The sequence below is a fragment of the Hippopotamus amphibius genome, chromosome 3, assembly GCF_030028045.1.
Source record: "Hippopotamus amphibius kiboko isolate mHipAmp2 chromosome 3, mHipAmp2.hap2, whole genome shotgun sequence".
NCBI classification, from domain to species: domain Eukaryota; kingdom Metazoa; phylum Chordata; class Mammalia; order Artiodactyla; family Hippopotamidae; genus Hippopotamus; species Hippopotamus amphibius.
The window spans coordinates 130,936,145-130,959,121 of NC_080188.1; the positions used below are offsets into that span (position 1 = coordinate 130,936,145).

The following is a 22,977-nucleotide window of genomic DNA, read 5'->3' on the forward strand; positions in this document are numbered from 1 at the left end:
TTTCTGTCTTTACGTTTTATTTTATAGGAAATGAAGCTTCTAAAAGAAGCTGCTCTGGGTGGAACCATGGGAACGGGACCAGTGATGACCCAGGCTGGGTCCCTGCTCTGGGTGAAGGGACCACAGGGGCCTCATGGACAGGATGGGCCCACTCAGAGCAGCTGCCAGCTTCCTGAGTTCCATCTCTGCAGTCGAGCACCATCTATACTATAATTTTAGAACATGGTTAGGTCCACTCACTTTTTAAAAAAGTATTTATTTATGTACTTTTAAAAAAATGTATTTATTTAGTTTTGTCTGTGTTGGGTCTTTGTTGCTACACACAGGCTGTCTCTAGTGGGGCGAGCGGGGGCTGCTCTTTGTTGTGGTGTACAGGCTTCTCATTGCAGTGGCTTCTCTTGTCATGGAGCACGGGCTCTAGGCGTGCAGACTTCAGTAGTTGTAGCATGCAGGCTCAGTAGCTGTGGTGCACGGGCTTACTTGCTCCACAGCATGTGGGATCTTCCCGGACCAGGGATCAAACCCGTGTCCTCTGCATTGGCAGGCGGATTCTTAACCACTGCGCCACCAGGGAAGCCCCTATTTACTTATTTTTATTTGGTTGTGCCGGGTCTTAGTTGCAGCAGGCCGGCTCCTTAGTTGCAGCAGGCTGTCTCCTTAGCTGTGGCATGTGAACTCTTAGTTACAGCATGCATGTGGGATCTAGTTCCCTGACCAGAGAACGAAATAGGGCCCCCTGCATTGGGAGCGCAGAGTCTTAACCGCTGCGCCAGCAGGGAAGACCCCACTCACTTATTTTTACTTACATGAAGGTGTATCTAAAAGAAACTTTAAATTGTTGAAGTTAAGAGTCGTTCTCACCTGTAATAAATAGCAGGTGATGTAAACATGCACACAGTGAGCGCGAGGCACTAATCGTACCGTCGGTCGCGCTGAGCCCTTTTGTCTGCAGTGGCTTTGAGCCGGAGGTTGCCCTGCTTAAGTAGAGAGATTCGTGGTGATGGAGCCGCAGTAAAGACCCAGACTCCTCTGCCTTGACACCGTCAGGAGGCTGGAAGGAGAACTGAAAAGAGAGGAGCTTCCCACTGAGACCAGTGACGACTAACGCACCCTGGTGTCACACAGTCGCATCCGGGGTCTGCCCATATTTTAAGAAGGTGTGATGTGCTCATTTCAGGTCTGGCTCAGGAGGCAGAGGGGGCTTCAGTGGCCAGTTCCAGCAGCTTGGAGAGCCGGCTTTTCCCTAGGAATGGACAGGGTGGGGCGGAGAGCCTGCTGCTTGGAGACTAGGGGGTGACCCCAGAGATGGGGCCGCCCAGCACGGCATCCTATGTTGCCTGGAGACCCCTCCCCAGGGACGGGCTGGCATCTACTGAGTCGTGGGCCCTTCTCCAGGGAGCGCCGGCTTCCTCTGCTGGGTTCGTGCCAGGATGCTATGCTCACCCTCAACCCCACGTCTTGTGGGGGCAGACAGGGTAGGACTGGCGTGGACATGCCCCAGGTCGGGAACAGGGAAGAGGCGCCCGGGTCAGCTTCATTCGAGGTCTGCACCATCTGCTGCATGGAGTGGTCCCTCTCCTGCAGTCTCAGCAGTGCCCAGGGGCACGGTGTCCCTCAGCTGCATCCTCAGAGCATCCGCACTCACGTTAGGTTCAGGCCAGTCTCAATCCCGGTCTTGAACCCCTAGTGTGAGTGTCCAGGGTGGCTGTAACAAAGGACCACTTGCTGGGCAGCTTTAAAACAACAGAAACTTGTTCTCTCCCGCTTCTGGAGGCCAGAGTCTGAAATCAAGGCGTTGGTAGGGCTGTGCTCCCTCTGAGGGCTCTGGGGGAGGATGCTTCTTGCCTCTCCCAGCTTCTGGGGGCCCCGGGCATCCCTGGACTTGTGGCCACGTCCCTCCAGCCTCGGTCTCTGTGGTCACCTGGTCTCCTTCTGTGTCTCTGTGTCCCGTTCTCCTCTTATAAGGACACAGTTGTTGGACCAGGGCCCACCCTGCTCCAGTGTGGCCTCATCTTCACCAAGTCACATCTGCAGAGACCTTATTTCCAAAGCAGGTCACCTTCACAAGCCCCAGTGGTTGGGATGTTGACGTATCTTTTGGGGGGGCCATCATGCAACCCGCCGTACCGGAAGAGGGTGGCCATGGCGGGCAGTGGCCAGGAGCTTGCTGAGACTCCTAGAGAAGTGATGGTTAAGAGCCGTGCTCTGACTAACCACATGGTGGGAGAGAGAGGGGATGGTGCTCTGGGGACACAGGGGTGACATCACGGATGCAGCCACGTTGTCTTCCAGGCATCCTGGATGTAGGGTTAGGGGACTGTCTTAAATACAGATGAGATCGTTGGGCTCCGGAGAGGCAAGGACCGCTCGGGTGCCCAGCTGAGCGCTGGGAGTGACCGCTAGGAAGACCTCCCCCAACAAGGGATGGGATGTGTCCTGCTTCCCCTGGACCAGCATTTGTCCAGTGAGCTCACAGTACCCCCATCCGCTGGGCACAGGCCGCTGGCCCCGGCATCTGGAGATGGGACACCGTGGTCCTTGACCTCCTGGCCACTGACCTGTTTCTGAGACATGAACGTCTCCGGGCACACGGCTCCCTGTGTCCTGCTAAAGCAGCCAGGCCTGGGCGCACCGGGTATGCCCACCTCCGGGCTGGATCATCACTCCGCCCTCAAGGGCTCCTGGTTCCTCCCTGGCCTGTGAGGCTGTCAGCGGGTCCCTGGCCCTGGAGGGTGAACCCGGAGAGAGCAGCTGTGCTTGCATCACCTGTGTTTACCTGGGAACCAAAAAACACTCTTTCAAAAGAGCCATCTTAGAAGGGAAACAAAGTGTCAGCTCCTTCCCTGGGGCCCCAGGACTGCGGTTCCTGAGGGCAACTCCTGGCTGCCTGGCTGCGGGGGGAGCTGCCCCAGGCACGGCCCTCCCTGGTCCTGCAGCCCTTTCTGCCCAGACCTGGGACGCTGGCACCCCGGGCAGCAGGGGCCACTCGGGAGGCCGGGGTGACCCTAACGGGGGAAACGGCAGCTGATCGGGTCCCGAGGCCTGTGTCATCGTGTGTGTGTGCAGGTGCGCGTACAAGCACGCGTGTCTGTGGGTGGGGAGCAGTCAGGGTGGAAAAGGGAGACAAGGACCTCGCACAGTTGTGTGCCAGTACCTGGCACTAAGGACACACTTGGCAGTGCCCAGTGACCAGGCTGGCGGTGCTCCAAGTGTCCAGCTCCTGGCCAGGGCAGTGACTGCCCGTTGACACGTCAGCAAGAGCTGGGTCATTTTGATGATCGAAAGGGAAGAAAGGGAGAGAGCAAGGGGCTGCCCTCGCCTCGGGGGCACACAGGTGTGTGCTGGAGCAGGGGCCGAGGGCTTGAGCCACCTGACCCCTGGCCGTCGGCTCTGGACAGCACCTGGCTTCACCTCTTGGTGGGGCTGCCTCCTAGGAGGTCCCAGAGGATGTAAAACCCAGAGCCTGGGAGAGGCTGCCGGGCAAGCCCGGCAAAGTGGGTATAGGCGTGCTCTTGGGCCGTGAACCATCCCCACAAGCTGCATGGGCTTCAGGCTGGGTGTCTGGCCACACGGCAGCCCAGCAGGCAGGGCCGAGGAGCGGTGGTGGTGGTGGTGGTGGTGGGAAGGCGGGCAATGAGGGGCTTGCTGCCAGTGTCACCTGCCCCAGCACGTGTCACCGTCCTGTCCAGGCCACCCGGCAAGGCAGCACGCTGGAGAGGTAGTCTCCAAGGGCTGACTGCCCCCAGCCCAGGCCTGTGGGAGCTGAGGGTGGTACCCAGGCTCCAGCTCCCAGCCTCTGCCGGTTCCCGGCTTGGAGCCTCTGATGCGGTGTTGTTGACCTTGGGGGGCTGCTGTGAATCAGGGGATACGCCCTGGACAGCCGAGAGGCCCGCGTCGTCAGGCTGGAGCCTCTGAAAGGCCTAGGGCAGGGCTGGAGGGCCCCGGGCTGCTCTGCACTGCGTGAGGCCAGGCGCCCAGCCTCTGGGGGTCCACGCTCTCTGGATGCTGCAGCCCAGCAAGCGGTGGGCACTGGGGACCCTCCGCAGTGACCCTCGGTCTCCTGGCTAACTCCGCATCTGAATCACCTTGTGTCTCTGACCTTCCCCGTCTCTGGCTTCTCCCCTGGGTGCAGCCCCTGACCAGCTGGCTGTTCCCTTTCCAGTGTCCTCAGAGGCGCATGGCTTGTTTTCAGTTTTTTAAACTCTGAGCCTTGTTTAGGGGAGGCGGGGAGGGCAGAGATGGGACTCTAATGTTGTGTGAATTTCTTCTCTTGCTTCAAGGCTATTATTAAATTCTCCCTTTAAGCCTGCAAGAGAGAGCTTTGAGCCTCTCCTTTTTGCCTCTGTATCATGGAAAGTGTGAAGTACAAAGGCGGAGAGGACAGTGTAACTGCGGCTCCCTGGACGCCCTGCTGTCGCCAAGGCCGACCCCGGATGTGGCCGCATCTCATGGCCCTGAGCTCGGGTTTAAAATAGACCTCTGTGCTCACCTCCTGCCCTTCACCCACCACCTCACCCCCTCTTTCTCCTTCTTTGGTCGCCTGCCTTTAAAACCGCTGTCAGGGCGCGTTCAGGGTCGGGGAGGGGGTCCCCAGGTTCCCCTCCAGGTCTGTCTGTGCAGGGTTCCCAGGGCAGGGCCCCGTGGCCATCCACACACACGGGAGAGCAGAAGGCAGTGGGGAAGGTTCTGGAAGGTCACACCCCGACACCCCATGACCTTGAGGAGCTCCTGGAGGGGTCGAGTGCACTCTCCCCAAAGACCCCCAGGAGAGACTCCAGGCGCTGTTTCCTCCATGACTGGCGGAGTCCCGGGCTGGCCTCTGGGCCGTGCGTCCCAGCTGCTGCCTCTGCAGTGCTCCCCCGCGTCCCGCCCACCCAAGTCTGCTCTTGGCCCCTCGGAGCAGCTCTGAAGGTGGAGAGGTCACTTCCTCAGTCAGAGCACCTGCCTGTATCCACATCCTACCTGGTCAGTCCCCCCTCCTGCCTGGAAGCATCCTGCCTGGGCAGTGGGGCTGCAGGGACCAGCGGGTGCCCCACCCCGGGATCCTGCCCCCAGAAATGGAGGAGATTCCACCGCAGGGGTTCTAAGACCTGGGGGGGGTGGGGGGGGGTCTGTGAAGAACAGGAGGTGAAGAGCTAGGATGGGGAAACAGGCCAGGGGAAAGGCTGAGGGCCTCTCAGTGAGGCTGGGGCGGCCGTGAGCATCTGGAGAACAGACTCTGGCCCACTCGGGCCTGGAGGTGGGGGGACGTGCGAGTGGGGGAGCTTGGAGGGGTGCTGGCTCCCAAAGACGGGGTCCAGACGAGCGGGAGGGACCCCAGGCCTCCCCATGCCCCTCCAGGGCCCTCAGGCCATCTGCCCTTGCGAGACCATCTCCCCCGAGTCCCCGGAGTCCCAGGCAAGAGCCCCTCCCGTCCCCCTCGAGGCCCAGCATCTCTCACTTCTTGTTTATTTTCAGTCTGGTGAGGGCTCTGCTGGGGGTGCTCTCCACAGTAAAAGTGGCACGTGCCCTTCGTGGAGATGCGGATGAGACCGGGAAGGTCTCGCTGGCTGACTGACACACTCGCGACAGGTGGTCTCCGGCACCACGCCCTGGAGGCGCCGTGGCTCAGCTAGTCCTTGGTACCCCTGCTGCGTCCGCAGCATGGTCTCGTGGCCAGAATTAGCATCCACTGCACCCGCGTCCCTTCGTTTACTCGCCATCTGCCTGTCGACAGGTATCTCCACTCCTGTAAATAGCGCTGCAGAGCGAATCCCCACACACGTCTCGACGTACAATGATTATACGGATGTTATGCCCTGTAGTAAATTTCCTGAAGTCGGATCATTGGCTCAGGGGACACGTGTGCTTGACCCTTTGATTCACGCTCACAAACTACCCTCCAGGGAGGCCGTGCGCTTTGCCCTCCCTCCCTCCCTCCCTCCGTCCGTCCATCCTCAGGGCTGTGAGTGCATGGGGTGTCCACTGGGCTGACCCGTGGGGCCCAAAGGAGCAGCCTGAAAGCAGGGCACGTCCCGCCAATCGGCAGGCCGCAGTCGTCACCCTGGGCCGGCCTCCGTCTGTGCCTGGCCCGGCCTGGGCGCTCGAAGTCAGGTCAGCTTGACCAGCAGAGGCAGGAGCTGTGCTCAGCGCTTGGGGACACAGAGTGTAAAACACATAGGACCCTGGGGGCTGCCGCCGTGCGCCCCCTCCTCCCGTAGCGTCTGTGAGCATCGCCCGGGCCCCTCCAGACCCCTGTGCGGCCCCAGCCCCCAGACAGGGCCTGGCTGGGCTGGACAGGCCTTTGCCACTGGAGAAGGCTCTGCTGAGGCCCCACCGAGGGCAGACTGCCCGAGACTCAGCTGCAGGACAACACCTGCCCCCTGCTCCCTGGGGACCCAGTGAGTCGTACAGCTGATAACATGCGCCCGGCCTCTGCATGAAGCCATCTTTCCTGTGACCCGTGGTTTGTTCTTCTCACTTTGGAGCTGGGGGGAGCTGAGCCTGTGGAGTCCGTCTCCCTGGTTCTGCCTCTGGGAAAACTGAAGCCTGGGGAGGCTCCGCAGGGCAGGGCTGGGGCCTGGACCCACCCCCACTGCCTGGCCTCCCCCAGGCCCGGCCCACCCTGCACGCCCGTCCCCTCAGGGAGCACGGTCCCTGCTTGGGAGCCTGGTCCGTATTCACCACTGGGCTTTGGAGGGCACTGGACACCAAGACCCCTCTGTCCTCAGCCGAGCCGCGTCTAACCTCCCAGCCCCCCCACAAAACAGGAAGGGCTGGCAGGGGCACAGGGGGCACTTGAGCAGTAGAGGCACCGGGCCCCCTCGGTGAACAGGCTTCACACCCCTGACACTCGCACGGTCCCTGCTTCTCTGTGCCAGGCCTGCAGAGGCCAGCGCCGTCCTCTTCCGGGCCCTGGAGGGACCCCAGGATCCCCCTCTTCCCGAGGAGAAACCCACTGCTCCCCATCATCCCACTCCGGCGGCCCAGAGGTTCTGCTGAAGACACATGATCCAAAGTGCAGCGGAAACCCTGGGCCCAAACCAGCCAGACAGTCGGAACCAGCCAGACACTGCCATGCCTGGCTCCAGCAGCCGTGTCCGTCGGGGGGCCCCGACCACCGGGTTGCTGCAGCCCAGACTCCTCTCGGGCTGGGGTCTCCACACACAGCTTCCCTCCCCTTCCCGCCCTCGCAAGGGCTCCCAGATCCTTAGAGACCCCTGTCCACCCTCCCACGGAGCTCACTGCTCTCCTCCCCAGCCTCCAGGAGCTCTGGATGACCGTCCGGGGTTTCGCCGATGTAAGCGTCGGGTGCTCTGGGCTCCTGGGCCGAGGCCGCGGGGCTGGCATGACCCAGGCAGGGCGGCAGGTGGTCCCCTGTACTGTTCTCTACCTGGGGCTCCCCGAGCAGCTCTCCACCCACCTGAATCGTCCGGGGGCACCTGTGGACGGTGTGACTTTCCCCAGGGACAGCATAAAGAAAGTATGTAATGGACCCCTCCTCGTTCCAGAAGGTCCTCAGGCCTGGGTTCCATCCAGACCTGCTCAGCCTCAGGCCCCCTCCTTGTCCTGGCCTCACCTGTTAAATGACACTCGATTCTTGCTGGGACGGAGTGGGGGGGGGGGTCCCGAGTCTGTGATGCCTCCTCGAGAAGTCAGCTCTCGAGAATACACCCCTGGTCTGCACAGGCTCCAGGGGACACGGCCCTTCCCAGCCTCGGGGTCTGCAGCTGGTGCCAGGCCAGAGCCAGAGCAGACCCTCTCCCCGCTCTCAAGAAGCCGGGGGCAGGGCCGGCTCGCTGGAGGGTTCAGGGTGGAGGGTGACACCAAGCTGAGTGCTGGGTCTGGTACCAGGTCTGCAGAGGGGTGTGGGCAGCGGGGAGGCACTGCTGGCCCAGGGACCCAGGAGACCAAAGGCAGGGATGCATGAAGCTGCCTGGCATTTGGGACCTGGTGCCGGGGCCTCAGGGGCTCCCTGGGGGCTCCATGGTGGAGGGGCGGGGGCGGGAGGGTCTGAGGCTTCATCCAGGGATGGCGCCCTAGGTTAGGCAGAGGAGTGACGGGGAAAAAGGTGGCTCTGCTGAGGACGATGGGACACTGGGAGGTGCTGGTGGGTGTTGGCCTGACCTAGGTGAGCGGGAGGGACCTGCCCATGTGCAAGCGGAGGGGATGAAGGGGCTCCTGCAGGCCAAGGGGAGCGCTGCGTACCTTCCCATGGGTGGCTGCCACGTGGCAGCACCCCCACCCCCACCCAGGTCTCTGCTGGGCTGGTTGCCCCCGAAACCCCCTGCAGTGAGTTGAATGGTGATCCCAGAAAGATGTGTCTGACTCCTAACCCCAGAACCCATGAATGTGACCTTACTTGGATTTGGGAATTTGTAGATGTAGTTAGGCGAAGGGTCTTGGCCAAGGTCATCCTGCACTACCTGGTGGACCCTAAGTCCAGTGATGTAGGAGGAAGGGGAAGAGAGGGAGGTCTGAGACACAGACACGCAGGGGAGGCCACGGGAAGACGGAGGCTGAGACAGGAGGGATACTTCTGTAGGTCACGGGGTGCCTGGGACCCCCCGCAGCTGGAAGAGGCAGGAGGGAGCCCCAGGGGGGTGGCCCTGCCGACACCTCGATTTCAGCCTCCAGACCTGGGAGAGAATCTGTTTCTGTTGTTTAAGCTGCTCAGCATGTGGTCCTCTGTTCCGGCCACCCCACCAATACAGCCCCTCTTGGAGGAAATCTGTTCCTTCTCTCCAAAAAGCCTCAGGACCCAGTGAAGCCACCACTGTCACTGGCGACCTCTGCAGTCAGCAGGTGACAGGGGACACTGGCTGCTGTGGCCTCCAGAAGGAGGAAGGCCCTGCCGGGTGAAGCCACCAGGCCCTCTGTTCCCTCGGACTGGCTTTCACTGGCTGCAGGCGGAGGGGGGATGTCCAACCTCATCCCCAGGCAGAAAGGACAGCCTGGAGTGGGGGGCCCTGTGGTCTCAGCATGTGGGCCCCTCCCACACATCAGATAATCCAGGAGTCCGACCCCTCGTGGGACTAGCAAGGGCACCACCCACGGGGCTGGCATGGGGCTGTCCCTTGAAACCAAGGGAAGACGTTTCAGGGCGAATGAGGGGGCCAGGGGATGAGCACTGACTGGCGGGCTGGGTTCGCTGGAGCACCCCCGAAGGCAGGTGTAGACGAAGGGGCAGCAGGCTGTCTGGACCCGGCCCGGCGGGAGGGTATCCGTAAAGCTCATCCCAGCCTGGAGGGACACGTTTGACCCCGGGCCGGTCTCCACGCGGTTGCTGTGTCTTATTTTTCACTGTCACCTTCTGCTCACGAGGTGCCCGGCACAGCTTCGTGCTTTAGAACTTGTCATTTCATGGTGTGACCAGTGTGTCAGGGGACAGACCCAGATTTAAGTCTCAGGGCTTGGAGGACAAGCCCTGCCTTCTCTCCTCCCCTGGGGGGCTGTTTCTCAGCCCCGATGGCTCCGGGGAGCCCTGACCTCGGGGGTCGTTGGGGGTCTGTGGACCCTTCTCCAAGCCTCAGTGCCTCCACTGGACAAGGCACAGTGGCAGGACTTGGGCGGGGCAGCTGCTGCTTCGGTGTCTGGAGAAGGGGTCGGGGGTGCTGACCACAGGCCTGGTGAGAGGGCTGTGGGTCCACGCCACGGAGCTCAAGATTGGTTGGAGGCTGGCGTGGGCCACTGGCCACTGCGATTATGGTGAATGCAAATGTGAGAAGTCCTGAAAATCTGGCTTTTCTTTTTTAAAGAAACAGCATCCATCATCACTTCTGCAGAGTGCCTGCTAGACCGTTCCTCTTAATGCTACAGCTCAGCGCTCTGTTCCTTTTCACATCGAGTAATATTCCGTGGTATAGATGGACCACAGTTTGCTTAGCCATTGATGAGCTGCTGGACGTCTGGGCTGCTTCCGCTTTTTGGCCATCGTGGATGTGTGTGCAAGTTGCTTGTGGACATAGATTTTCATTTCTTTCTCGTTTCTCTTTTGGTCTCTTTGGGGGCCCTTGACGTGTGTCCCCCACCCCCCCATGTCTCGTGGCTCAGGCTGCTGTCACACTGACGCTTTGGCACGAGGAAGCCGGGCACCGTCCAGTGGGGTTTGCTTGGGGCCAGACGGTAGGCTGGAGGGTCCAGTGAGCAAAGGGGCTTAAGGCAGGGCCAGGGGGCCCGCAGGCTTGGTGACCACATCCCTGAGATGTCAGTCACCTTCCTGGACTGTCCCTACCGTGGCAGGACATGGAGGGGGCCCTCGGCACAGTGCCAGCCTGGTCCCGCCAGACTGGCAGGGCCACTTTCTCTGCCAGGCGCATGACAGCTGACAGAACTGGTTTCCCCAGAAACCACCGGGGAGGGGCAGGTGGAGGCTGTGACTGGGCGGCCCACAACCTGACTTGGGGTCACCGGGGGCGGGGGGCGGGGTCTGCCCCTATTGGTTATCCCAGAAGGGCCTGGAAGGCAGGGCTTCCGTTCCCGCCCCAGCCCCTGCCTGCCCAGCCCAGCCCCAGCCCAGCCGGTGAGTGAATGAGGTGAGTGAATGAGCTGCTGAGTGAATGAGCCGGTGAGCGGTGAATGAGGCCTTGAGCTGGAGGCTGGAGGCGGGCCAGGAGGGAGCCGTGCAGGAAGACCCCGTGGGCTCCAGCCAGAAGTGCAGACAGCCCCTCCCGGAGCTGAAACCTGCAGGCTGGGCTGCACACAGTAGGTGCTGAGTGGATAGGGCTGCAGGGGGAGTGGCAGGAGGAGCACAGGACCCGCGGCGAGAAGGGCGGCCCGTCCACTGGGAGGGGTCCTGGACTCTTGCAGGCGATGGGGCCGGGAGGGCTGGGGACGTGGCAAGGAGGCAGTACGCTTCCCTGCCGTACGGACCTGCAGCCCAATAAACGTTCTCTCTCCGGAGTTCCTATCCTGGCTCTCAGGGCAGTCCGCACAGACGTGGCAGCCCCTCCCCTGCAGGGTGACACCCCGGGGGGCCCAGCATGCCTGCCCCGAGTGCTGGGAGTCAGGGGTCAGTGCCAACCCGGCCACGTGGCCCTGGGCTCATCAGCTCACCCTAGAGGCCTCAGTTACTGCATCAGTAAAATGGAGAGGAGGCGGGAAAACGGAGCACTGGAACACTGGGGTCTTCTTTGCTTCCAGGAGCTAGGATCCTCCCAGCCCCTGGATAGGGCAGGAGGCAGATAGGAGGGGAAGAGGGGCATGGCGCCTGCCGCCCACCTGCCTACGCAGGGCTCCAGGGCTCCGTGCACCCTGGGAGGGGAGCTGCTGCTGTGTGAGGATTGGGACTAGCCAGCGAGAGGGAGCGTTCAGCTTGCGTGAGGATTCGTCCCGGATGTCAGAGAAGCCAGGCCCCCCTCCTGCCCCCTCCATGCACTCACACTGTGATGAAACCCCCTAAAACCCAACTCCTGGGAACCTCGGTGAGCCCTGCACCCCAGGACTACGTAAGAATGAGCTCCAGCCCTACTGGAAACCCCACTGGCCCAGTGCTGGGTGGGAGGATGTCAGGGGTCCACGTCCTCCCCCAGTGCAGATTCTCCTGGAGGAAGCTGGGTGCCAGCCACTCCCAGGTGAGCAGAAAGCCCGGGGTCTTCCAGAACCTGGGTCCTGAGAGCCATGTCCCATCCTCACCAGGAGCAGTCATGACAGGGGCGGCATCCTCCCACACAGCGAGTCCCCCGGGGCTCCCGGTGAGCAGGGAAACCCACCCCTCTGAAGGCTCAAGGGGAAGCCGGCGCTGTTCCCCTAAGTGAGCAGGCTGGGCACACCAGAGGGAGACCAAGGCTCTTAAGGGTCGCGAGGCACGGGTCACTCCCAGTGAGACTCATTTCCCCCTCCAGCCTCGAGGAGCAGAGGTGGCGGCCCGAGGGTGCTGGGCTGTGTCCGGGGCAGAGAGGGGGCCCCGGCCCTGGATCTGGAGCCTCGTTCCCTGCAAAGGAGAGGTTCGGGGGGCACTGTTAGGAAAGGAGGCTTCACCCTCCACCCGGATGAGGCCAGGGAGGGGTTTTGCAGAGTCCAAAGCTGTCTGGGCATCAAAGAGGAAGCAACAGAATTGTATGTTAAGCAGGTTGCGTGGCTTCAGTAGTAAGTCTTGTTTTGTTTTGCTTTTCTCATTTCAGATTTTTTTTGAATTGAAGTATAGTTGATTTACAATGTTGTGTTAGTTTCAGGTGTACAGCAGAGTGGTTCAGTTAAGCATATGTATATATACTCTTTTTTCAGATTCTTTTGCATTCTAGGTTATTACAAGATATTGTGTCGAGTTCCCTGTGCTGTACAGTAGGTTCTTGTTGTTTATCTATTTTATATATAGTAGTTGTGTATCTGCTAATCCCACGCTCCTAATTTATCCCTCCCCCCCTTTCCCCTCTGGTAACTGTAAGTTTGTTTTCTGTCTGTGAGTTACAGCGTGTGTTATAAATAGTTGGTTCTTGGCATACGTTCCGTTATGTTAACCCCGTGGTCACGTTTCTCTGCCTCAGCCCTCCCAGGGCTGCAACGTCCACACCGAAAGGGGGCGGACGCGTGCCAGGCTGCACATCCGACAGAGCGTGGGGAGCAGGGAGGGGGTCCTCGGAGGTCAGATGCCCAGTTTGCCCGCATGTTGTGTAAAGTATTTCCCACCTGCAGGGTGGCCGAGGCGGGTTCTGGGACAAAACCGGAGCATAATTACCGCGGAGCGTCCACCCTCCCAGATCCGCAGGGCCGTCGAGCAAACCCTCTGGGGAGCTGGCCACGGGCCCACACGTGCACGCCTGACTCTCGCGCTTCTGTTCCGTGGCCCCGGGGCGGTGTCCGCCGTCACGCCGGTCATCCCAGCTCCGTCGGGAGCCCACCTCCCAGCCTCAGTTTCCCAGAGGGTTTTGGTTTCCCCGCAGACGGCTCCCTGGGAAGGGGCCTGCACCATCTCCTCCCGCCCCCGCCCCGAGCCTTACCCAGCCCCAGGCATCCCTGTGCTCCTGACACCAGGCAGCTCTTCAGGGCTCTGTGCTGCGAATGGTAGCAGTTCACGTCTGTGGGTGCCGCTGTTCTGAACCCTCTATGAGCCTTGTCCCCGCAGTAACCCTACGCAGGGTGCTGCTATCAGCCAGTTACAGACGAGGAAGGTGAGGCACCGAGTAGGTGAGGGGCTGGTCCCGTGTCCCCTCCTGCCCCTGGGGTTCTGCCTCCCGGCCGGCTGCACCTATGCTCTCATCACGGCTCCCTGTGCCGCGCTGTCAGTGGTCACAGCAGGAGGAGGGGGCGGCGTGACATTCCGGGTGTGTCGATCAGTGTGTGTATCTACACACATATGACGTATATATAAACACATATATGTAGGGAGGGGGAGAGACTTATTATAAGGGATTGGCTGGCACCATCACGAAGCTGAGCAGTCTGAAGATCTGTGACGGGTCGGCAAGCTGGAGACCTGGCGGGGAGCGGGCAGTGATTCAGTTCCGCTCCTAAGCCAGCGGGCTCGAGACCAGGGAAATGAGCCGATGCTTCAGTTCGGGTCTGAAGGCAGAAAAAAAATCCCACACCCCAGTCGGAAGGCATCAGGCGGGAGCAGTGCCCTCTTACTCGGGGAGGCGCAGCCTTCTGTGCTATTTAAGCCTTCAGCTGATTGGACGAGGCCCACCCACACGGCGGGGGAGGGGGAGAGGACCATCAGCTTTACTGAGTCGACTGATTCAGATGTCAGGCTCACCCAGAAACACCCTCCCAGACACACCCAGAATCGCGTTTGGCCAAATGTCTGGGCCCCTGTGTGGCCCAGTCAAGTGGATGCATAAACTTACCCGGGTGACCTTCTTGTGACCCCGTTGGTCTCAGAAATGAGGTGCCCACAGCCAACCCGGGGCTGCCGCAAGCCTGGGGGATCAGGAAGCCGGGGCCCCGCAGCCAGTCCCCCGTAGCTGGCTTGATGCCGTGCAGCGGGGTGGGTGGGGGGCGTTGCCCGTCCCGGGGGGTCCAGGTGTGCTGGGTCCTCGGTGCCCCTCTCTGGTTGGGGAGGGCCCCGAGGCCAGGCCGAGCTGGTGGACACCGTGCGGGAATTACACGCCACCTGTGTCCCAGAACCAGCCTGGGGCACCATCCAGCCGCGATATACTTTGCGCGACGTGTGGGAAAACTGGGCGTCAGATTTCCGCGGACCCCACGCACCCAGGCACGCAGGACCAGGGGCTGAGAGGGTCCTGTGAGATCAGGACCCTGTCTCCCCTGAGTGAGCCCGCGTACCCCTGCACCCAGCACGAGCAGCCGGGGGCCAGGCCAGCAGCATTTAAAGTGACCCACCAGAGAGCCTCTGAAGGTGCCTTTCTTGGCAAGAGGGAGGGTTTCTCTGCACGCAGAACTGGCTTGGGTCAGCTGGGCCGGGGTGGGAGGGAGGAGACGGAGGCCGCATCCTTCCCGACGGGGCTGAGCTCCTGGTGTTCGTGTGGGGTCCTGAGCAGGTTTGGAGGTGCCCTGCCGTGCCGGGCTTCAGCGTTCTCAGCCAGCAGGTGAGGAGCGCCCACCTCCCTGTAGGAGCCACAGGGATGCCCGCGCAGGTGCGGCCGAGGTGCTGGATCAGGGGTGCCCGCCCCAATTCCCGGGACCCTGCAGGGCTGGGGCGTGGGGGGGGTGGGGGAGAGGGAGCCTCAGCTGCGCCCACACCCCTGGATCCACCAGTGTGACCTCTGTGGGAGACGTGAGCCTTTGGGGGGGAGCAGGGGCACCACCCCAAGTTGTGGGGGGCCACATTGCTGAGTCTCCTCAGGAGTTTCCAGGGGCCTTAAGGAGCCCAACCCCCGCCCCCGCACGTCCTCTGCCTTTTCCTGGGCTGTGGGTGCCACGCTCCACTTCCCCAGATGGCGGCTCTCAGCCCCACGTGAGCCCCGCCCTGCCCGGAGCTCACACCATCAATCACGAGACACAGAGGAGGGCTGGGCTGTGTGTGCCCCTCCCCGTGGCAGCACTCCCCGGCGGCACCGCCCAGGCCCTTCACAGAGCATTCCTGTGGGCCACCCCTCGCTGAGATGCACAGAGCAGAACCCAGCAGTCTGACCGGGGAGGGTCCACCTAAATCATCTCCTCCCTTTTTCTGAGGGCTCATCCTCTGTTAATACAGTCCAAGATGGTGGCTGCTGCTCAGGGAACCTGGGCCAGATTCTCCTCTGTGGTGAGAGATCCTTGGCAGAGATGCCAGGAGGTGGATCCCTGCCTGTGCCCACTCCCGCCCTACACAGCCGAGGGCCGGGCCCCCCCTCCCAGGACCCCATCCAGTGGCAGCCCTCCTGGCCATGGTTCCATCTGTTTGCCGGACGACTGCTCCTCCAGGGGCTGCCACTCTTACCTACCCAGTTGTCAGGCCCATTCAGCGCCCACCCCAGGGCCACCAGGGCAGGAGCAGCTACAGAAGGTCCCATGGCGGGGGCAGGGGGTGGGCAGGGGGAGAGGCTGAGGCTGGAGGGGCCTGGAGGGGAGTGCAGGCTCGCTTGAAGCCCCCAGGTACCCAGGGTCAGGGTCAGGGTCAGGGTCAGCACTGACCCGCCACTTCTCCTCTTCCTCCCACCCCCACCCCCACGCCCTCCCTGCTGGGAGGGAGTTTGGGCCACAGCAGCCCCCAGCCCACTTTGTTCTTTTCTTATTGGAGATGGGCAGCCATGAGGTCCGCAGGGCGGGGTACCTGACTGCTGTCCGTCCGCTGCCACCACCCAGGCAGGCAGCGGCCTGTGGGGCGTCTCTGCAGGCAGGAGCCTTGGTGGGAGAGCTGGGTTGGGGGGTGTCCGGGAGACATCGGCACCCCTGGGAGAGCCCCCCAGTGTGAGGAGGACTTCCTGTTGGCAGGCAGCCCCACAGCAGGGACGGTGACTCAGGGACTCCCCACCTGCCTGGTTCAGATGCTGGATCAGAGAGTGGGCAGGCCCTGACCCTCGAAGGCCCATCTCCTGGGGGGCTCCTGCCACCCCCCTCCCCACTGCCCTGCACTCCTGCCTTGTTGCACAGCCCCCAACCCCCCCTCCTCAGAGCACCACCACCAGGATGCAATTTGCATCTGAAACTCAAACTCATTTGGGACAGGTGCAGGGTCTGGGGAGGACGGACAGACAGGGTGGGGTCAGGCTGGCAGCTGGGACCACATCCCATCAGGCCACAGTAGCCAGGGTTTCCTAGAACCGGGTGGGAGGGATCTACTGCAGAGGAAGTAGCAAGGGGGCGGTGCCCAGGCCAGCTGATCGTGGCACTGAGTGTGCCAGTTGGCCCTGTGTCGGTCAGGAGGCCAGGTGGGCGGGTGCCAGGGCCCAGCCCTACCCATCCATGGCCACGTGACCCAGCTGAGTCAGCCAGAACACCCGGACAAGGCCTTGAGCACAGCAGGCCACTTCCCCTCTCTGGCGAAGACCCAGCTCCCACCCCCTCCCCCAGGGTCCCGCCTCCCATTCCTTTCTGTCCCTGCCCTCAGCCATCTCCAGGGTGCATGGGGACTGGGGGCTTGAAGCTGCGCCACCTTGAGGGCACCCAGGCTTGATTCAAGCCACTGGAACTCAGGCTGGTCTTTTCTGCTCTTGGAACCTCGGTTTCTGCATCTTGAAAATGGGATCCTGAGATCTACTACCTTCACCTCTCAGATGTCATGAGAATCACATCAGGTGGGATAATACGTATGAAAAGGCCTGGGGTGATTCGGGGGTCTGTCAGCACAGGTCCAAAGTTCTGAACACTGGTCTGAACCCGTTAGGGATGTGCCCGCGTGCCAGGGTGCTCTGAAGAGGCTGCTGCTCCCACGGGGGCTGCTCAGGCTGCCCAGTGTGAGTCCCAGATGTTAGGTCCAGCTAGGGGACAGTAGCTGGGACCTGTTTCTGGACCTTCATGTGGGTCCTCCAGGCAGGCACCTTGTGGTCACTAGCCTTGGGACCTTAGCAAGTTTCTGGAATGCAAATGTGTGGTGTTGACCTGATGGTCGCTGTCCTTTAACTGATGGCCGCTGTCCTTCCCCGGGATCTGCTGACCTCTCCATTAGATGTGTGGACAGAAAGCCAAGCAGGTGGGCTCACGTTGCTTCATCCCTGAGCTTATGTGTGATTTCAGAGCATCGTTCCCCTCACCTAGTGGACTGTGAGTGCAGGCATGTTGGTGGTGGTGGCAGGGCTGCACGTGCCTGCTTCTCTTGCCCCCACCAATGAGCGGAGAGCCCCTCGTGGCCCAAGCCGCGTCTCCCCTGCCCAGGAACCATTGCCTTCTTCCCCTCCAGCCCAGCTGGGCCAGTTGTGACCCTGGGCCACTGGTGAGGAAGCTAACCAGGCAGCTGGGGACTCACACTGGGTTCACCGTCTCGGCCTCTGCATGGGGACTTTGCCACCCCGACCCAGAGTAACTCCCTTTTACAAACAGGGACTCGGCGACAAATGTGGCCCGCTGAGGACACACAGCCATGACAGGCAGGGCTGGACGTTCCCTCGGCTCTGACCAGTAGGAATGTGCTCAGAATCCGCCCCGCCACCTCCGCGCCTGCAGGTGGGATGTAAAGTCCCAGGATTCTGCTGGATCCCTTCTCAGAGCCTCAGCCCTTCCCACCCAGAGCTGAGGCTCAGCGGATTCTGGCCCCAGATGAGCGGGCTGTGCGGCCAATAAGGCACCAATGACCTTTCTTTACAAGGATCGCGTTGTTCTGGTCTGAAGGTGGGCGTCTGGTGGTGGAGGGCGGGGACCACGCTTAGATGGAGATAACTGGAAGGCAGCTTCCATTGGGGGGAGGGGAGGGGCAGGGGGCCGATTCCAGGGCAGGGCAGGCTGGGCTCTGTGCCCACTCTCCAGGCCTTGCTGGTGGCCCGTCAGCCTTGGCTTGGGACAGAGAGCTTGTCACCCACCAGGTCCCCGAGCACATGCTGGAACTCAGGGACAGGGGGCTGGCCTGGGCAGGGCACACTAGGGGACACCTGCGGTTGACAGGAAGGCTCCTGGGCCTGGGTAGAACGTGCAGGTCAGCTTGTCCAGCCCCCTGCTGCCGGACAGGGCTGCACCCAGACACCACCCATGGATGCGTCCCAGCTGTGGCTGCAGGACCCTGACGGCTACTGGCAGTGACATTTCACTTGAGGACCCTGTGGTGCCCATGAGCCTGGGCGTTCTGCATCCTCAGGGGGTGGGCGGGGCATAGGAGTCTGGAGCAGGTTGCGAGGAGGGTGCTGGGACTCGGAGGGGCCAGGGAGGCGGGTCTGTCCCTGGATGCCTGGACAGCCGCCACCTTGCCCAGAGTAGGGCTGAAGGCGGGGCCCCTGCTCTACTTGCTCTGGGCCCCAGGGCTGCTCCCTGACCCTCTGCAGCGCCCTTGCCGGCATGAGCTAATTCATTCTGGAAATGCTGTATTGGCCCCACAGGTGCCTGGCCTGGGTGGGTACCCTGGGGTTCGAGCAGTCGAGGAAGCAGCTGGGACATGCCCCGCAGTGGAAGCCCAGCCCAGCAGGGAGTTACCACGTGGACCAAACTAAACCATGAGGGACGTGTGCTTGGGCCCCAAGACGGGCGGACGCGCTGCCCCTGGGAGGGTTCTGGGACTGGCATCTCTGCCCAGAGCCAAGCGCGGCATCGGGCAGTGAGTCTCGACCCCAGGCCCAAGTTCTAAGTGTTTCCCTCCCAAAGGTTTGGTGCCTGCCTCCCTCCTTCCCAAAAGGCCCCTGAGGTCTGACTTTGTACAGAGTAACAGCTGAGACTTTGTACAGAGTAACGGGTTGAGCCAGGGTCAGGGTTCACTCTGTGTGGACCGGCCAGGAGGAGGAGGGGTAGGAGGCCAGCCCTGCCTCACCTGGAGCTTCGTGGGCCAAGGAGGAGTGGGCCCCCGGCCTCCCACCCGCAGCAGGGAGCTCCCAAACCTGGCGCTCCCAGCGGCAGGGGGCCCTGGGGGCCTGGTTCCCAGAGGCACCTGTGCCTCCAGGGCTGGGATTCCTGCTTGCTGGGTGGGCCACGAGGGCTCCAGCGGCAAACCTCAGCCCACCGTCCGCCAGCAGAGGCAGAGGCAGAAGGAAAAGCGTCCTGAGCTTGCAGGAAGCCGGCCACACCTGCACCCTAAACCCTGCAGGTCAGCGTGGGAAACGCTGCCAAGGCCTCCCAGGCCTGAGGCTGGCTTGGACTTGGGTCTGAGCAGGGGCCGCAGCAGTGCCTTCCCTGCTGAGCTGCAGGCCTGCGAACCCCTGCCCCGAGCTCGGCGACCCCCTCCCCAGCCGCCGCCCCCTCCTGCTTCCTGGCCTCCACTATGAGCCCCGCTTAGGGGGCCCAGGGTCTCTGGGCTGGGGTCCCCCTCTTGCAGAAACGCCCAGGGCTCCACATAGGGGTGTCGGGGCCCCTCACACTCAGGCCCCCCCACGTGCTGTGTCGGGGACTGTCCCTCCGTGTGGGGAGACCTGGACTTCATGGTGAAAGGGCCAGGTGAAGCTATAGCCGAAAGTTGAATCGGCCTCATTTACATCGGGGCGGCGGGGGGAGGATTTGGGCAACCGCGAGCCGAGGGCCGGCTGTGTGCAGACGCGCATCGCCCCAGGAACCCCAGGAACCAGGGGTAGCAGGGGGTGTCACTGTCGTGGGGGCACAGGCCACCATCAGAGGTCAAGGAGGCCAGGGAGGGCGAGGTTCAGGCGGGCAGAATCCAGGCTCCAGGGACGCAGAGCTGGGCCCAGAGAGAGTGTACCCTGAGCCTCTGGGCTGCTGGAGTCCAGGGCGGGACAGAGGGGGAGAGCCGCCCACCGTGGGCACGGTCCCTGGTTGCTGCTGGCTCAGCTGGGATCTATTTCCTCACCCACCCATTCTTCTTTCCCTCCCTCCTCCCTCCCTCCTCCCTCCCTTCTCCCTCCATCCTCCCTCTCTCCTCCCTCCCTCCCCCTCCCTCCTCCTTCCCTCCCTCCTCCCTCCATCCTCATGGACCGGCTCCCGTAGGGGTCTGCCCTGCCAAGGCTGCGAGCCTTCGGCTTCCTCTGGGAGGTGGGGAGCAGCAGACCCAGGGCGTGGTCAGCCCAGCATCAGGTCGATGGTCGTCCCAGCTCGGAGCCTGCAAGGGTTCTTAGACCCGCCAAGTGCCGCTGGATTCGTCCTGCCTCCTGCGAGCGCGGGGAGGGCAGGGCCCCATCCGTCATCCCTCAGCTGCATCAGGCATGGCAGGAGGCCTGGGACAGAACCTCACCAGGGTAACCATGGAAATAGGCCCCCAAACCAATCCTGGGCAGAGGTTCCCCCCCGCCCCCCAACCCACAGAGAAGGAGGAACGAAACCCAGGGTGTTTGCACTGCTGCCTTCATTCACCCCAAGGCTCTGGGGTCCCCAAGCCCTGGAGCTGAGTGGCACCCACACCCACTGCAAGTCCCTGCACCCGGCCCTGGGGAGACACAGGAAACGGGAGGGACAGCGCTATCCCCTTTCTTGGAACTTGCATCCTGCCCGGGGGCGGGGGGCGGGGGTGAGTTGACACAGAAGAAGGAATGCGGGACTGACACTCCAGGGACTTGGAGTGTTTGGCGGGGACGTGGCATTGTGTGAGGCAGAGGGGTGGCAACCTTCTGGGAAGTGACATTTGAGTGGAGGGTGGAATTCGAGAAGGACCCAGCTACAGGGACGGACAGAGATGTGGGTGAGGATGTCCGGGGGGAATGTCCGGGCAGAGGCCCCAGTGGGCATGGGCTCAGTGTGTCCGAGGAACATAAAGGGGGCCAGTGTGGCTGGGGCAGGTGGGTGACAGAGCCAGGCAGGGAATGAGGTGGGAGGAGCAGGCAGGGGTCCTGGACGGCCTGACGAGGAGAGAGAGGCCAGACTGTGTTCTAAATGCAGTGAGGAGACCCGGGGAGAGGGGCCTGGATTTAGCTCTGAAGTGAACAAAGCAGCATCTCACCCTCCTTGACCCCAACCGAGGCCATGGTCGGCAGCTGGGGGTGGGCACTGGGAAGACCAAGGGGCTGCGTGTAGACCCTGAGGCCCTGCCGGAGGGGAGGGGCTGCCCTCGCTGTCTAAGCAGGTCAGAGGGGACCTGCAGGGGCCGGCGCCTGGCTTGGGGTGTCAGGACACAGAGGGAGAATCCATGGGTGCACGCCAGCACTGCACTCGGATTGGTGGGTGTCTGCTCTGGACCAGCAGTTCCGTCATTTGGATGTCGCCTCTGGTGTGTCCGATGAGTGGGCAAGTAGGAAAGAAGGTGGAGGGGAAATCAAGCTGCTCGGCTGACTGTCTGGAGAGAGTCACAGAGGAGGGAGAGAGGGAGGAGAGATTGGATGGATGGATGAAGGATGGATGGATGGATGGATGAGTGGACGGACGGACGATTGGATGTTTAGATGGACGGATGGCTAGGTGGTTACATGGACGGACAGATAGGCAGGTGGGAAGATGGGTGGATGGAAGGAAGGAAGGGAGGGAAGGCGGAAGGGAGGATGGTGTAGACCAGCAGATGGGGGGGCTCACAGACTGAGTCCTGCTGGTCGCTGGTCGTTGGCTGTGCTGGGAGAAGACACGCAGTAGGATCTGAGAAGAAAGGCAGCTGGTGGCCTCTTTGTCCTCCCCACCCTCCCCTGGTGGAGTCAGGGCCATGGCCAGGGGAGGGAGCTGAGCTGTGCGGGCCGGGGCCCCTCTCGCTGCCCCAAGTCTGCAAGACTCAGCCCCTGTGAGACAGACATGAGGCTCCAGGCGAGGGAGGCCTACCCGTGTCATCCCCCAGGGCAGGCGCCTGTCTGACTCACCTTGGCTGCCAGGTGGGTGCTCAGGTCTCAGCTGCGTGAGTGAGAAGGCCGGGCCCCCTCTCAGGTGCTGGCTCCCTGGCCTGAGACACACCTGCACAGGCCGTGAGTGTCCACTGGGACTCTGACAAGCGGGGGCTGGGCTTCCGGACACCTGCCCTCTCCTCCCCGGCGGTGGGTTTACTAGAAGCTAAGCGGAACCCGTGAGGGGGCCACTCAGGGGCCAGGTGTGAGACGATTCTCAAAAAAAGGAAAAAAAAAAAAAGAAAGAAACCATCCACCTCTCTGAAACCAGTTTCCCCGTCTGTCAGATGGCAGAGGTCGCAAGCGTAGCCAGGTGACGAGGTAGTGATTAGGAAGGGAGGGGCCGCTGGGCCAGCTGCAGCCGTGGGGCCCCCCATGCTGACCCCTGGGGGGTTCTGGGGCTGCTGACGGAACCCTGGGCCACTCTGCCCACTCCTGAAGCCCCCCACCCGGGTCCACTCGCCCACCTGTCACAGCAGGAAAGGCTCTGTGTATCTGCCCCCGCCTCCCTCCTGCCCAGGAAGGCCCAGGGCCGTGGGAGAAAGTGAGGCCTTTGTCCTGGGCTTGGCAGGAAGCCACCGGCCCACCCGGGGAGGCAGCATGCGGCACCCCTGGGCCCGGAAGAGAGCTCGGTCCCTGGGCCTTTACGCAGCATGTCCTCAGGGAGTGGACAGAGCCCAGGATTCAGAGCTGGAGTCCCCGCTCTGCCAACACCTGCCAGGCCGTGACCCCAGGACCAGGCCTGTAGCTCTTGGAGCCACGATTTTCTCATCTATAAAATGGGCTGACGTCGTGGCATGGTTCCGTCCACTGTGAACTGCTGGCCTGGCCCCGCTCAGGGTGGGGCTGCGAGGGGGCGGGAGAGAGAGGGGGCCGCCTCTTTCCCTGTCTGGGCAGTGGCAGGGCCTAGGAGGGCGCGGCAGGCACTGGAGGACTGGCCGTCGGCTTCCCCGGGGCTGCTGCTTCTGTTGGGACCGGGCTCTAGCTTGGGCAGTGCTGTGAGGCGGGAAGGTGAGGTCTTGGTTTGAGTTTGAGCTCGGATGAAGGTGTACTTCCTCTCCAAGTTAAGGCACTTTGGGTGCGTGTGTGAGAAGCTCAGCCAAGGAGCTGAAGCAGGGGAGGGCGGGAGGGGGGGTTCTTGCGGCGTCCTTAGGCGGGGTGGGCAGGCCACGTTCAGGGCCGGCCCCCGCCCCATGCCAGCTCCCCCTGGCACTCTGGGGCTGCCTGTCTCGTCCCCTCTCTGGGCAGCTCTTACCCCCTCCCCTGGGTGCACCAGTGGCCATCTCCCTATCACAGA

The 22,977-nt window shown here is 62.3% G+C and overlaps 1 protein-coding gene across 10 annotated transcripts in view; it reads left to right on the plus strand.

Annotated features, from left to right (window-relative positions):
* Positions 1–22,977, plus strand: part of OSBPL5 (oxysterol binding protein like 5) — a 90,748-nt gene that overhangs the window by 37,981 nt on the left and 29,790 nt on the right. Inside the window, exon 2 of one of the 10 annotated variants that reach the window (XM_057725681.1) lies at positions 16,575–16,595. The exons of 6 other annotated variants lie outside the window; for them this stretch is intronic. Coding sequence is in view for 1 of the 4 variants with exons in the window: in XM_057725674.1 (XP_057581657.1) it covers positions 20,088–20,120 (33 nt within the window). In the remaining 3 variants the exon portion in view is untranslated. Of the gene's footprint in view, positions 1–10,546; positions 10,684–16,574; positions 16,596–20,015; positions 20,121–22,977 lie in introns of those variants that run through there. 3 more of the 10 variants (XM_057725680.1, XM_057725683.1, XM_057725674.1) reach the window with 3 other exon arrangements.